Source organism: Typopeltis vanoorti, chromosome 5, assembly GCF_054136105.1.
Source record: "Typopeltis vanoorti isolate ZY-2024b chromosome 5, IOZ_Tvanoo_1.0, whole genome shotgun sequence".
NCBI classification, from domain to species: Eukaryota; Metazoa; Arthropoda; class Arachnida; order Uropygi; family Thelyphonidae; genus Typopeltis; species Typopeltis vanoorti.
The window spans coordinates 156,297,951-156,314,422 of NC_143553.1; the positions used below are offsets into that span (position 1 = coordinate 156,297,951).

General features: G+C 32.8%; 1 protein-coding gene across 1 annotated transcript; it reads left to right on the forward strand.

Annotated features, from left to right (window-relative positions):
• The first annotated feature begins 5,762 nt into the window (after nucleotides 1–5,762).
• LOC150106976 (alpha-tocopherol transfer protein-like) lies at nucleotides 5,763–9,031 on the forward strand. Its single transcript, XM_090393525.1, has 6 exons — nucleotides 5,763–5,897; nucleotides 6,084–6,259; nucleotides 6,417–6,659; nucleotides 6,830–7,026; nucleotides 7,161–7,271; nucleotides 8,638–9,031. Exons 2-6 carry the CDS (start codon nucleotides 6,106–6,108, stop codon nucleotides 8,929–8,931), a joined length of 999 nt encoding a protein of 332 aa, XP_090249651.1. The 5' UTR covers nucleotides 5,763–5,897; nucleotides 6,084–6,105; the 3' UTR covers nucleotides 8,932–9,031.
• Nucleotides 9,032–16,472: the final 7,441 nt, after the last annotated feature.

A 16,472-nucleotide genomic window follows, 5' to 3' on the forward strand; every position in this document is an offset into this window, starting at 1 on the left:
CAATTTAGAAAATTATTGTCAGACATTAAAGGGAGAAAGAAACTCTGCCAATTCATGCGGTTGGAAATTGAGAACAAGCAATTATCCTGGATTAATTATGTGATAGGTGTGACTGTAATATGTAAAAAAGAAAGTTTCTGAGAAATCCAATAAAAGTGTATATATATATATATATATATATATATATATATATATATATATATATATATATATACAAGCGAAAGGGCATGCAAATAAAATAGTTCCTTGATTGTTTTAAATAATTGATTGGCATTCTAAATAGTTATTTGCCTGTAACACGTGGTTATGAAATAAACGGATAATTCCATATGATTCACTCAATCATTTCAATTCGTCAATGTTTCCGATGTTCAGACATGTCCGTGGATTCTAGTGTGTGTGTGTGTGTGTGTGTGTGTTAATTACCTATATCCTCATAAATAAATTATCGGACAAAAATCTCGGGCTTGACTCAGTGAGCCCTCATAGCGCAGTCAAAAAAAAAAAAAAGTTTTGTTAGCCTTTAGTTCCATTTAATTCTAAATGCAATAAACATTTAGAAGGGCAGAGCTTCTCATTTGAAGGAGAGTGAGCGATTTCGTATAGGGCGGGGACTGGATTTCCCTCTTGGAGAATAGGATATTTGTCATGGGGAGAAATCCTGACAAAACATACAAATTGATGGATAAACGTTCACTGCTAACACTGTGCTTATCTCTAGTAGGGTCGATTAAATTTACCCCCCCTCAAAAAAAAGGAAAAAAAAACTTGATTTAAGACCACAAAGAGTTCTGTTTATAATCAAAATCCAAAATTCAAGTTTATTTGTTGGATTTTCTTCTTTAATATTATCAAGATAATAAAGATGATAACTGAAAGTTAGTGTGTGTCATCAATGCATCTCAAACCAGGATTTTTCTTTAGCAGTAATATACTTTTGAATTACTGACATTAGAATAGAATAAAATAAAATAAAATAAAAGAAAGACTGTTGAATTGATAAGAATGAACGTGATTCAACCAGCTATAAAAAAGCATGGAAAACCTGAAATAAAATTGCATATACAGTAGTTAAATACATTTGGCGAATACTTCCTGACTTTGAAAATGGATTTTGAGATACAGTAATAAATTATTGTAGACGTTATTAAATAAATAAAAAAAAAAACAAATCATGAGGAAAATATAATTTATATTTTGAAAATAAATAAATGTGGATAAGCAAGTTCACAAAATCTGAAAAAAATCGAATAATAGAGACAGCAACACTCTATGAACAGTTCAAAGAGCTCTAAACCAGTGGTCGTCAACCTTTTCAGACTCGCATGCCACATTAAAATTTTATTTTTAATAATCGGGCTGCAAGCGTTTAATTAACCGAAAATAGTAAGTGAAAAAAATATTTGACTTATCAATTTTTATTATATCAGTCTTAAAAAAAAACACAGAAATATTTAAAGTACGAGATATGAAACAAGCATGAAAATGAAACTCAATGAAAAATTATTATCACGTAAAAAAAGTAATATAGATTATACATCACAATATGTATGTCTCCCTGCTTTTTTGGCAAGCATCGATGAAATTTTTGGATATTTAATATGCGCCAAAATCTCGTTTGTCGTCGGATGAAGTCGCCTATGTTATCACCACTCATGACGGCTCACAAGGTTGACTCGCACCAAGTTGCACGGCGATATCAAGAAGTATAGGTATAAAATTATTTTTAATTTATTAGTCATATTATATAAAATGTATGATTTAATTAATTCAACATACGGGCCACATGCCATGTAAGTATAGTCAACCTTTTAAGGACCGCCAAAAATGCACGTTTGGGCCGCATGCGGCCCACCGGTTGCCGACCCTTGTTCTAAACAGTTACGAATTGCATACGCAACTCACAGAACCTGCCACTCCCAGTCATCTCTCATTAATTGCACCTCCCCAATTAAGCACTCATTACCCGTGTGTCCTAGCAGTTAACCTAGTGGTTATTCTCTTCGCAGCAATATGCCTGTGGAAGGGGTGTCCTAGGTTCGATTCCCGTCGACGACGTGAGGAGCACAAGGATCTTCCTCAGCCATAGCCAAGTTAGCCGGTCTTGGACGTGGATAGCAGGTTTCTTCCCCCCCCCCCTTTATCTGGGGGTTTTCATCCCGCAAGCAGGCAAACCGGCCTCCTGAACAAATACGGATACAGTCAGGAATACTAATAAAGTATTCCTCCAGCCATAGGTCTGAATTGTCAGCTATGCCGGTCCCGAGCCCTGATAAAAAACGTACTCCAGTTTAAACTGTACTACAGTTTATAGTAGATCTGTCGTCGTTATTATGAAATGTTTCTGTAGTTATTTTGTATATAATTCTTTGTACTTCGATACCTGAAGAAGTTGTTTTAACAACGAAACTAGTAATGTTCCTATTAGACCCTATTCTTTATTATTCTCGGTGTTTAGTCATTTAAACTTTATTAATTTTCATATATATATATATATATATATATATATATATATATATTCATATATATACATTGTGAACTGGACTTCCAATGGGTTAATTTGTTTAGTCGTCTTAAAAGGTTTTAGCCGACTAAACATTTTGTTTTTAACCCCCAGAAACTCAGAACGTTAGAAACTTTTGGCACTCCGTTGATATTAACTGCAGCCATTTTTAATTTTTTTTTTAATTTTAATACTACAGTATAAAACTGTAAGCCACTCAATCTCCAGTAGCTTTATGGGTGAAATTTGTCAGGAAAAAATTCTCAAATTTTTATTTAAAAATTACTTTTATTATTATTATTATTATTATTATTATTATTATTATTATTATTAAATTTGCCGTGCTTTCCCGAGCACGCCAAATTGTGATTATGAAATATTTCAAGTCATTTACTTTCTCTTCTACTAATAGCATAGCGTAGTGGTCGTGATGAAATGCATCAATATTACATCCAAATCAGGTTCTTTTTGGGATATATTTTTCGTTTTAAAAGAAATCGATAAGTACTATACATAGATCCCTTCTGTAAGTAAATCAAGAATTTCCTCAACATAATGTTGATGGTAATTTAGAAGCAAACATTTTCTAACTAAAATTGTAAACAATTACCAAAGGTAAGACATTTTTACTGAACGGCATTTCTTCCGTAAATCTAGTCAGTATAGACGAAGCCTTTTGGTTGGAAAGTCTAGTGTTCGAATCCATCTAACACGCGAAGAACAGTTTATCTGTGCCTTTCATCTGAGGATGAATTAGCTGGTCTCCGACAGGAGTGGTAGGATTTTTCCCTCCAGTAAACTCTGTACAAATTTTGGGCTGTCGTTTTCCAAATAGGTGGTTGATTAAAATCAACATCAATTTCTTGGGCATCTTATTAAGTATTTCCAAGAAGATAATCATATCATAACGTAATAAAATATCAGAAAATATTTTTGTTTTTAGTTTTCACGTCATTTTATTTGTCGGTTTTTTCTAGTAGCAAAGAATGAGTACTGCCAAGTATTTTGTTTTTTAAATAAACACTTTATATATGTATATATACATCTACGTATACTGGATATTTAAGAATATAGAAATATTTTTAAAAATAATAATAATCTAGCAAGAAAATATTCTTTGAGGTTCTATATCAACGCCCTTCAATATTTAAAAATAAAAACTTTTAACAGAAATCCTCCCATAATAAAGTTTACAGAAGAATTTTAAAATTGATCGCTTATTTAGTGTTGAATGGAAACGAGTTGTTTTGAAATCCATTGAAAGGATGTAATCTGTTTCGCTATCCTACGCAGCAATCCCTTATCTGGGATGATTACAAAAAGCAGAATATCGGGAAGATTATTATTACCTCAAATCGTCGTCGTCGTCCGGTAGCATCCTCTAGCAAGAGGGTTGCAGCAGATGAACAGTTCTTCTCCGTCTCTCTCGGCCTGTCGCTTCCGTCATTCTTAAACCAGTCCATTCCACAATGTCATTGAACCACTCTCTAGTTGGTCTTCCACGTCTTCTCTTCTCCTCAACTTTCCCTTGTAATATAGTTCAGATCAGGTGTCCCGAAGAACCTCTCAGAAGATGTCTGTAAATCTATTCTTTCTTTGCATAATATTCTTGAGCAGTGTTATTTCCATCCAAACTTCTTAAAACTTCTTGATTATCTCAAATGCTTGAAATTATTATGATTTTAGTAATCCCTTCAAATTTCTCAAACTGGAGAGTATATATGTATTTTATATGTAAATAGAAGAAATATATTGTATAACTGCTGTAACAAATTTCGTATAAAAATCAACATTAGAAAGAAAAAGACAGTAAAAATAGGCATGAAAACATCAACTGCATCTCAATGGAGAACTTATAGAACAAGGGAAAACATTTGTATTTAGGCACAAGTTTTAGTGGAAATGACAAATTAAATTTGGAAATAGAACAGTAGAAACAGCAAAGCTTGTTTAGTAGGAAGTCTACTGAATAAATGTATATGGAGAGAGAGAGAGAGAGAGAGAAAGAGAGAGAGAGAGAGAGAGAGAGAGAGAGAGAGAGAAATTAATCAAAACGCTAAACTACCTGTATGCAAGACACTCTTCCATCCAGTTTTAACTTATGGATCCGAGAGCTGGGTTATTAATAAAACTTTTCATCAAAGTCTCAAGACCACAGATATGAGAGTCCTGTGAAAGATTACGGTAGTAAAGCGATGGCACTAATGGCAGTATCATATTAAAATGAGGATGTTATGAAAGAACTTGACATTGTTAGCATTCGTGAATGTGTGAGCAGAGGTAATCTAAGATGGCATGGCCACTTAAACAGAATGGGAGAGGAAAGATTAGCTAAAAGCATTGTTTAGCAGGATTGCAGGGAAATGACCCAGAGGAAAACGAAGATGTAAGTGGATTAATACAGTAAAAGGTGCCTTAGAAGACATAAATATAAGATCTAATAATACTGGAATATTGACAGATCTGGAGGAAAATTGTTGATAAGAATTTAGTAATGATGTAACTTTTCATGTAGCACCATCATAAAATTCTGTACACCCCCTGTGGGTATATGTCAGTAATTTGATGATGATAGGAAAGGTTCAATTAACAACGTTAATTGAACATTTTCATACACTCATAGACTGCCGAAATATCCCATTTCTACCTTTAAAAATACTTTTCACCCCTCTCTAACAAGCATTCGTGGAGATCGTTGCCTTACATCGAAATTGGGAAATATTTACATATCTAACTTTAGTCATCTCCAGTTCTCTATTTTTTAACTCTGATATATAACTAACGTATAAAAGAAATTGCGGACTGATATTAAAAATTGACACTGATAGGGTGCGAATTTGTCATGCTAGATTAATCCTGTTTTCAATCCCCACGTAAGAATGGAAGTCTGTCCCTCTCAAAGAATGTAGTGTATAAAACAAATTAGCTTGACGCGAATGATAACTTTTGCTCAGGTACTATTTATATCCCAATATCTTTTCTTTATCTCCAATATATCCTAAATATATGCTGTTACATGTAATGAGCTTTTTGCTTCAATAAGCAACTTTGTTTATAGTGACCCTGAGGTCTACCTCAACACACGTCAGAGGCTACTCAAGGATGATTCCCAAGAAACCTGTTTTTGTAGACGCTGTTATCGGTGATATTTAAAGCACAGCCTCTCTTGCTTGTCATTTTAGTCATTCTAAGAAAGGGAGAAAACAAAAAGTAATTTTGTGAGCGGAACAACATCTTTCAACTCCAGGCACCACTAATAATTCCAACAAGAAACTGGATCTCGTGTTCATTTTTATTAAAATAGCTATTTTAATACGACAGTTTGGTTGTAGGATACAGTGAGTGTCAAAGAATTTGTTTATCTACAACCCATTTCAGCCTCTGGAAAGTGCAGGTAAGGCTATGCGATTCCTTAAGAACAGGTTTAATGTGTTTTTCGAAATACGAAATGCAAGAGAGTTGATATATTATACGTCTTAAGTGATTCCGTTTTGATCTAAACTATGCTTTTAAAACGTAATTAGTTCCTTTTTTCTATATTCATTCCATTCAATATATTTAATTAATTTTACATATGTAGGGTTCCACTGCCATTTGTTATCATGAATTCTCTTTCGCTCAACGATACTTCGACACCCAGGTCGATTGAAGATGAAGAATTAAAACCAGAGGACTTGGAAAAGGCAACCAGGGAACTAAGGGAGGATACAGAAACAAGAGAAACTGCTCTGAAGGAACTCATGGCGTTGCTGAAAGGTACATTTCTCGTTTACCTGTCATGTAAAATCCATTGTCAGGAAACAAAACTTCACTTGAAGATTATTTCTGCAGTTAGCAATATTAGTAAATTATACAGTTATTCATTTAATATCGAGGTTCCCTAAATTACATTTTTTTTCTCTGTCGTTTTTAGAAATCAAAGACTTTGTGCCCAACACAGATCCAAAATTTCTGTTAATGTTTCTACGAGTGAGAAAGTTCGATGTACGACGAGCCCTTACTAACATCAGAAATTATTATAAAAATCGTATTCTCAATAAAGTGTACTTCAACACGTCAAGTCTTGATGAGATCAATCCAGTTCTGTTCACTCGATGCATGACTGTGCTTCCCTATAGAGCACCCAATGGAGAGTCTATTGGAATAATCAAATTAGGTTTGTGTGCTTCCTACCTTATTTTAACTACCACTAAATACAGTTAAATATCGTAGATGAATGTAAACCATTCATCTTCAATATTTAACTGTATTTTCCAATTAGCATTTATTTATCTGTTGTTTAGTAATCATCGGCAACTAAGAAGTGTTTCGTATTGTGTTTTATAGAACGGGTGGATTTTACCAACATTCCCTTCGAAATGGTGGTCCGGATATCCCTGATGATGTTTGAGTGGGCGAACAGTTTCGTGATGACGCACATAAATGGAGGGATCGGAATCGTCGACTTGCAATGTTTAAGTTTTGCTATAATAAAGAAATATTTTCAATACAGAAAACTAAGAAAGCTTGGCGATATATGCCAGGTGAGTGATCAAATATTTCCCTATTTAAAGAATGCACAGTTACTTTTGCTTTACATATATTGGAATCATATTTTAATGCTTACCGCATTTTTTTCTTATATTGTTTGGTATTTTTATTCTGTTTTTCATTCTAGGATAGTTTTCCGATGCGTTACAAACAGCTCCACGTTCTAAATTATCCAATAGGATGTGAAACTATGTGGGCATGTGCAAAACACCTGGTCAGCCCCAAGCTACAAAGCCGGGTGAGATTAATTTGAAATTTGAAATATTTTATACAAAAAACGTTAAAATTTTGATATAAAATTTTAAAATGAAGATTCAAGCTATAATTATAGTTAGAATGGAAAGCATATATATAACTTCATAAGTAATTTAATCATAACTTATTATAATTAATATGATATACTGCGGAATTTGAATTTAACATTTTCCTTGACAATGACGAGTATTACGTTTATTTTTATTTTTTATGGATTTTTTTTTTTTTAAATCGAGTTCTTATAAATTTCTGCATGCAGTGAGCTTCCAGCATATTTTTGAATTTCAAATAGTGAGCTTCAAGTTGTATAAATGGGAACAGGAGAAGACTAATAAGGATAGGGTTCTGTTAAATAGATTTGATTTGACAGCATACAGGAAAATTATCATTCACATACGGAACTTCAGTTTATTTCATTCCGTATGTGAATGAAAATTATCATTCACATACGGAACTTCAGTCCGATGCCATGTAGAGCGATCATGGACCTTCAGATATTCTAAATGTGGTGAGAAGAGATGTTCTCGAAATGTGCCACAATATCTCTATCCGGATCAACAATATGAATTGCTGGAGTTCAGTCATATTAGCAGGCAATAGGCCCATCTCTTTCTCTCTCTCTCTTAGGTATATATCGTTCCGCCACATCCAAAAGAAGTACAGTGAGATCGAGATCTGATAACTGAGTACAGTTTCGAACAGATAAATTTTTGAAGTCAAAGATCATTGTGATGTTTCTGTGAGAGTAGGCGCAGCTAATGATTAACCCGAATAGGTGCTGATAGCAAATTCACAGAGAGATCGCACCATTCAGCCTATGATCTAATAATATCTAGAGACCTAAGAAGTGTTAGTAAAATATTCCTCCACATTACTCCATTAAGTTATTTATCACTCCATTTTTGACATACCTGACAAGATAATTTGATGTAGTCAACATCGAGGGTAACAGTTTTTGGGATATTATTGGGTCAATTTTGCTCCCGTTATCATCCATGTTAAAAGTTATTTAGGTCCGGACAATCGACCATTATTACTCACCCTTCAGCTGTATATCCAGATGGTAGTCCACTTCCTCTTTATTGCTGATAATTACCTGCTATTGGATGTCATCTTTTTTACAGCTGCACTCTATTTAGCATAAGAATATCTCTAATTTTTCAATAACTGAGTGGGATCAAGATCATTATAAAACAAAATAAAATAATAACTTCTAAAGTAGAAAAACTAATAGAAATGAAGACATTAATCTCTTTAAATGTTTGTTAATATAATTATTAAAGTATATAATTAATACGTAATTTTCAAATATGAAAGAGGAAGTGTTTCTAAATAAAATTTCCTTTCAGCTTTTTCTACATGGAAGTGACGTCACCTCTCTCCATCAACACATTCCCAAATCTTGTCTCCCATCTGAATTTGGAGGAGATCTTGGACCTATACGCGAACTTTCAGTGCGAGATAAATTATCACAGTGGTTTCCAGAATATGTAGCCAGCTACCAGTATGGCTACACCTCCCCCGAGAGTGCTAAAGCTGATTTCGATCCGCAAAGTACCATAAACAGGCTTATTGATGTTGATAGCCTTCCTATAAGCCAGTTGATGCAGAAAGCCGCCCGTGTAATCAAAATCCCGTCATAAAGTTGTTGCTGAATTCGTTGATATTTTTTGTGGACAACAAATCGGATTAAGTTGAAGATACTAAGAAAAAATTGCTTGCAATGTGGATGTGTCATCGCCTGCTAATTGTCGATGTATTGTACTGTATATCTGAAGCATCCAGTTTCAAATGATTCTAGTTCCTTTATTACAACAGTCACGTGTAAAAAATGCATCAGTGTAGATTGCCAGATAATGAGAGACTAATAAAACTTTTTCCAATAAAATAGAAGCAGAATCTTTAATTATTATTATTATTATTTTTTTTTTTTGTAAATTAAATGCTGAGAGTTCTGATATATTATTTATGATAGAGTCATTTATACATTACCGTGTTAGTCACTGAAGATGGCAATTAACCATCTTTATCTACATAGCATCTGAATTTACATACCACATGTACATAAATAACAATTAGAATTTCAGTGTATGTTGTCATAGCAACAATTTGCTCATTTTGCGAAAAGAAATAGATGACATAAACAACATAAAATTATTCTAATGGATGAAGTGTTGAAAAACAAATTTTATTGTGAGCAAAGCAGTAAAATAAATGGCACTTTCGACTGCATTATAGTAGATTACGGATCTTATATGTTTATCAAAATTCGTTCGGATGTTCAAAATATAAAAAGACCGACGATACGGTGTATTTTGACCATCTATACATGGCTGCAGAGTTTGTTGTTTCGATGTCACATGCTTTAGTAAAGTTAATCTATCTAAAATTATTACCCTATATTAAGGGTCAAACAGGGTGATCATACGTTGCCGAATGAGCTTTATCTATGCATTTTTTTTTTTGAAAAATTATCAGCGAGAGACTTGCTCTTTCAATTTTATTCTTACGTATTTGATTGTATACTTAAGAACATCGTGATTAATAAGGATGAAAGGAAGGCGGAAAGTAGCAAAGTAAGATAATCAAATAGATTACTGAAACAATGCAGTAAGTGTTTAATATTTATAAATCTCAACTTATCAGGATTTTATACGATTGAGGAAGCCAAGGAAGCAGTTTAATAAATGGAGAAATTGCAAAGAAATCTCGAATTTTCAGATTTGAGATTTCTTTGAGATTTGAAGCAGCCAGTTATTGAGCAGAGTCCTGTTGATAGCACATCTAACAATAGTAGTCTACATTCGTTTAGCTACGAGGAGGATGATAATTTGCCATTAACTGTACACCTATCGATATGTGTAACTGTAATTTTGTGTAAAAAAGACATGTGGACAGGACTAAGATATATTTATCAGGAGAAGGGGATGGAGGATGTGATAAAGTGTGTTCTCAGCATCAAATGAAGAGGTGTGATAATCTCTTCAAGAAGAGTAGAGTTTTGTTTTCATATCCAATAATCCAATATTTGACTTAGATAAAAGAACATCGTACACAACTAATACAAAAAAAAATTATTTTTTGGATAAAGTGAGCTGTTCAGTAGGGATCGACCGCACTTAAATAAGTTGCAAAGCGTCAAGAGCGTTGACGTATATGATAAATGACTCTGTGATAACAGAGAGAAACTGAGCATCGGGAAGGAAGTTCCTATGAACAGAAAGATATCAAACTCTGTTAAGAATGCGAGATATAGAAATTATCGGAACACGTTTTTGTAAAATTATTTTTAGGAGCCAGGGACACAATATTTGGGAAGGAATACTAGTCAACGAATGCTGGTCTACTTGGTAATCAGGACAGGAACTTAAGTTGTTAATACCTACAATACTTCCGCGTAAATTTATAGGGGATGTATATGACGAGCAAAAAACTCAGTTCAGATTCACTTACGTCTTTTATACGAACGCTAAAAGTATACTTAATAAATTCTAACCTGGTGTCATCCTGATATTCAGAACACTGAATATAAAGATGGAATTTACGAAACTTATAAACTGGATAGCGAACAAACAAATGTATCGCTTTCTAGAAAGGAAAAATAGCTCTTCGGTTCCTTACAGGATGAGGTTAACCTATTGGAATGACAAAGAAGTCTAATGAAACAAATCTGACGCCTCGTGACTTAATATAATTATCGGATTAATAAGTATTTAAGCATTTGCAGTATTGAGGGAGCTAGCATTATGTGTGGAAATTTATTACAAATTGTTTTTTTTTTAGAATAAAGAAGAAAGAAAAAATATATAAGCTATGAATGTGAACATACCTACATGCGTGCAGATCTCTATCTATCTAAGCTGTGGCCATGAGGTTGCTTTTCTCGGATATTCCGGTTTTTAACTCATAAATATAAAACCGACCGCGAATAAGGTTGGCTGCAGTTACATGTGCTGTAGCCATATACAATAGGAAATACTGTAGTTCTGAGTCCATGTAATTTGTAGCCATTTAAAATCCTATTAAAAATGTCCTTAAGCGAACACTTTAATTGATTAAAGTGTTCGCTTAAGGACAGGGGATAGTATCAGTACCTATGTCTGAAAACGTGAAACACATTTGAGTGGCAAATGAAAAGACGTGCTCCAAGTCTTGATCATTTTGAGAAGGTTTTATGCTATTATAAGATGTAATTAAACTGCTCACTCATAGTCTCGTAGCCAGTTTGTTATGAAGGCTTTGACAGGATGGTATTCAACAATCACTTATTGCAATAAAATAAACTAAAAAGATAATGAAACACTGCAAAAAAAAAAAAAAAACCGAATTGTCATTCCAGAACCAGTAAGGCTTACACAAACACGTGATGTAAATTCTCACATATGCCACCTAAACGACAACTATATTGATTTCGTTTTATATAGGCTTACGGTAGTCATGTTGATACCGGTTTGTGGAAAAATTCAACACAAACACAATCTCTAGACCTCCACCGATTATCTGATAGAGCTTCTTACAGAGAGAATGATCAAAATTCATTTTATTGAATTTCATTTTGCAAATAACGACGCTTTCTTATTTGCAACATTATATTCATAATCAAAGAAACTTTTGAAAGGAAATATAATAATGTACGTATCTTGTATTTTTACATGTTACTGACTGATAAAAAAGAAAATATTTTATCACTTCAGTGGTATACCGGAAAATACGTGGGCTTCTCGGTATAAAATAATATGCAGTCCATATGGCCTTGGTTACAGATATTTATCTTTTGAATTCTTCAGCATAACTGATATCGTAATGAATACTTGTTATGGATAAAAAATGTATTTATAAAACACCGCCATCTGACTTCGAATGAGGCCAAACTGGAGAACCTCCTTAGATGGGAAGGTTTCCTAGTTTGTGTCTTTGAATGAGCGGAAGTGGAAATTTCAGAAGAATTGGAGAATTTGTGGTTGAATTAATTCTGTTACCAGAACAAAGAAGATAAAAATGAGCTTCTTCTATATATGATCTTATTACTCAGGAAATAGCGGTTAGGGAAAAAAAAGTAGCCGAAATACTGAACAATAAAACACGAGAATAATCTTCTTAATTGGCAAGCATTAATGTAGAATGATGCTGGCAAACAGCAAAATGGAACGTTAAGGGGATAAAAATCCCTTATTGTTTTTCAGCATCCCCTTAACTTATCAACCTCGCTAGAGAAAAAAATAGCCGTTTTGGCTTTTCATTTTAGCAAAATGGAAAGTTGGAAAATTTGACTCATTTTGGTTTGACACAAGGTTCTGAGAGATTGGTTAAAAAAATAGTGAACTTAAGACTGAACACAATAGATATAAGACGTTGGAAAAGGAATAGGGGAACATACAGATACCATCAATGAGAGAATCATATTAAAATGAAGATAACAAGAAGGAAATTTTCCGTTAGCATTCAATAAGGTTCGTAGAACTAATCTCAGATGATATGGTCACTTAAACAGAATAGCAAATGAAATGCTAGAGGAAACAAATATTTATTTGATGCCAGGATAGCCGAAAAAGATCAGCACGAAGACCAGATCTAGGTGGATCGATCCAGATAGACGTACGCTAAAAGAGAGAAGTATATAATAAGGATATTGGCATCCTCACAGATGACAGACTAATTTGGAATAATTAATCTATTATTGATTTTTCGACAGAAAAATACTAATAATGTAAACCTTTCATGCAGTACTGTCATAATATCCTCGATATTATGACAGTATTTATCAGGAATTTCATGTTGATGATGGGGTGGACAGTCTTATGCCTGTGGAATATGTTGTAAGTAAACTGCCTATGTTTACCTGTTTTTAGGGAAGAAATCGGAAAAGATTCCGCTAAATCTTTTCCGCTAAATCGGAAAAGATTTAGCGGAAAAGATTTTGAAAAGCCCTTATAAAAATTCTTGGGGTAAAATTCCAGCCCAGGTATTTCCAACTAAATGGTATTGTTATTACAGATTGAGCTAACAGAGGATAGGGAAAAGCCTATTGTATACATTATATCTATAGTAAGTTAGTTATTTTTATTAATCAGAATGCTTCCAATGAATCGGTCCGGATATACATCGGATTCTTCATAATAACAGTATTCATCAACAGTAATTCTTCATCATAGAGCAATAATGATAAGCCAGGAAAAGCTTTCTTAATTACCTCATAGCTTTCAACCTACCTAACTACTCATCAAATCACCTTACCGACATAATTTAGGTAACATTTTCCTCATTGCATGATATGTCTTTTCTTCAATGATTTCGTCACATATGCGAAGGCAATTCTTGACGTCAATATACAGGAAATTTTCCATCTGAAAGAGTCTTGATCATTTCAGTCCAAGGCTAGAAATTTAATTCGATACTTTATTCCAAGAGAATCTATAGCAATGCGATTTATTTTTAGCTATCAAGGAAAATACGATAGAGAATTTTGAGTTAATTTAGACACATAATTAATTCTCAATTGTTCTAAGTTTGCTGCCAGTGCGTCACTGCTGTCGTCATACAATCGTATTCACGCAATAATTTATTAGTAAACATTCTACTTCAACAGACTAGCATCGAGTGAAAAAACGAATGAGTTAATAAAGTATGCGAATCAGTAATCAAACTTGACACCTACTGTTTAAAAGGCTTACTTTCAAAACATTACGTACGAAAAAATACAGTAGATAAATAGCCTCGTGCTAACTTCTCTTGCGTAACTGCAGAGAAAAATCATTGCAGACTTTATGCAATTCATCGATTATAGGAGAAAGAGGGACATTATCAAGCCTTCGATTGGATATATACACACACTAAGTATAAACAAATTATTACGAACATAGTCTCTTATTTAACACGCTATGGGAATCTAGCCTCACCAGCGATGAGAAATGACGGTGCATTCTTTCCAATTACGGAAAAAAAAAAAAAAACCTAAAGAGTGTAAAGAAAAAGCATTCCAGAAATTTAAAATTTATTAAACAAAAATGCATCAAAATGAATCACAAACCACAACTCAGAAGCGCTCTATAATTCATCGGGTACATTTAATTATGAACAAATATTTTTTTTTTAAATTTAGAAACATGACTGGTTAAAACTGAATAAAGGATATGAATGCTGTTCGAAAATAAATAAATAAAACGAAATGAAACACTTTCATTCACCTTTCATTATAACTTTCACTTAATAACTAATTTTAACTAAAATAATTATTAAGTCAGATGAGTCAGGATATTTATTTTTTTTTTCATTTAAAAATATCTATTAGGTGCTTTCTCTTTATTTTTCATTTTTTACGTAAAATAAAAATATTGCATTTCATTCAACTTCTCAAGTTACATATTGAATCTCTCTATAATAGAATTTTCAGATTATTATTATTATTATTATTATTATTATTATTATTATTATTATTATTGATACAAAGTCAAAACAAGATATTATTTAAACAGCAATTTGAGTGATACAAAGCAATTCAGATTCTGCTCAAGAACCAAAGAATAGTCTGTCAAGTAGCGTCGTTAAATATGGATTGTTCCAAGTAATGCAACGATAACTATTAGGATCACGTTGGTGTGTTTAAGCCACAGCCGGCCAACTTCGATTGCCACATCTCGATATTTAGTCATTTAATGCTACCACCAGTCATCAGAAGTAGGAAAGCCATATTTTTTGCATACATGCCAAAGAAATATTTTGTCCACTTGATCATGGCGGAATTTATAGTCAATTTGAGCTATCTTGTTGCTGGCACTAATCAGCTATTCTGCAGTCAACTCTTTTAGATCGCATAATCTGCATTTTCTGTTATTATTAATGTATAAACTTTTTGCTTTTTAGTTTGTAATGCCTGTTCTTGAGCTGTTACAATAAATCTTCTGTTTCTTTTTTAAATATATCCATATTGTAGCCATTGCCAGGTCTTGTTCATGTCAAATTTTTCCTCAGTATCACGAAGAAATTGGCCATGCAAGAGTTTATTTTTTCAGCGCACACATCGGTTATTTTGCTATTGCTTTTTGTAATCAGATATGTTTCCTGTTGCTTTTAGAAGGCTTTCTTTCTTATTTTTCTTCCAAAGTCATCTAAATTGCAGCAGAACTCCGTCCACCTATTCTTGTTGGTAGGTGCAATCGGTCAACATCACTTCGTGGGTTGCATGATGTACAGTCATTAATTTAATAATTTTACAAAACTAAAAATAAAGTAATAAATAAAAATAAACTAAAAATATCGTATTTCATTAAAGTTCTCAATTTACATATTGGACCTCCAAATAAGAGGATTTTCAGCTTGCAACGGGTATAGAAACAAAACCAAGAAACCACCACCATCTATTATCTTCCTCAGATAAGCTCTACAAAGCTTCGAGGAAGAAATCAGAAATGCCACCCAAAGAAAGAAGTAAATATTATAATCGATTTAATAAAAAAGTAAATCATTGTTAATTTAAATAGATCATTATATGTATGTAAGCTTGTACATATGTATGAGAAAAAAAATGTAAAACATACTGTCAAAATCATTACCTATGCAACTTAATTAATATATTTTCCTAGCATTCTATACAGAAAAAATTATATTGATAGATAATAATCGTGTAATCTATCCTGAATAACTGAATTATAACTGATTGTAAACTATTACAAAAATTATTATTGCTACTAATAACACACAAATTGTTGTGCTGTATAACTTGAGCACTATACAAAGTAGGAGATAAATTGGAATCTGAATTGAACCACATGTGAAAAATTGTAATTTTATCTCTTAAATTGTGTTTAATTATTTTAAATTGTACGTATTATATAAATATGTGTATTATATGTATTACATAAATTGTATGTATACGTATGCAATTTATTAGAGAGAATAAAGTATTATTTGCCATTTAAAAAAAAAATATTATAATTATTCGGAATCAGTCCAAAAGACATCAAGAAACACTCAACCGATCTATGTCCAGTTATATTAAAACTGTTAAATAAAATCTTCGAAACAGGACACATACCTGAAACATTAAAGACTGCATTAATTACACCCATACATAAACATCAAAAAAAGAAATGATTACTTATAATGTCTGTAATTACATTATTAGTAATTACAGATCCATCGCCACATTGTCTGTAATCAATCAAATCACGGAGCGCATCGTGCATTG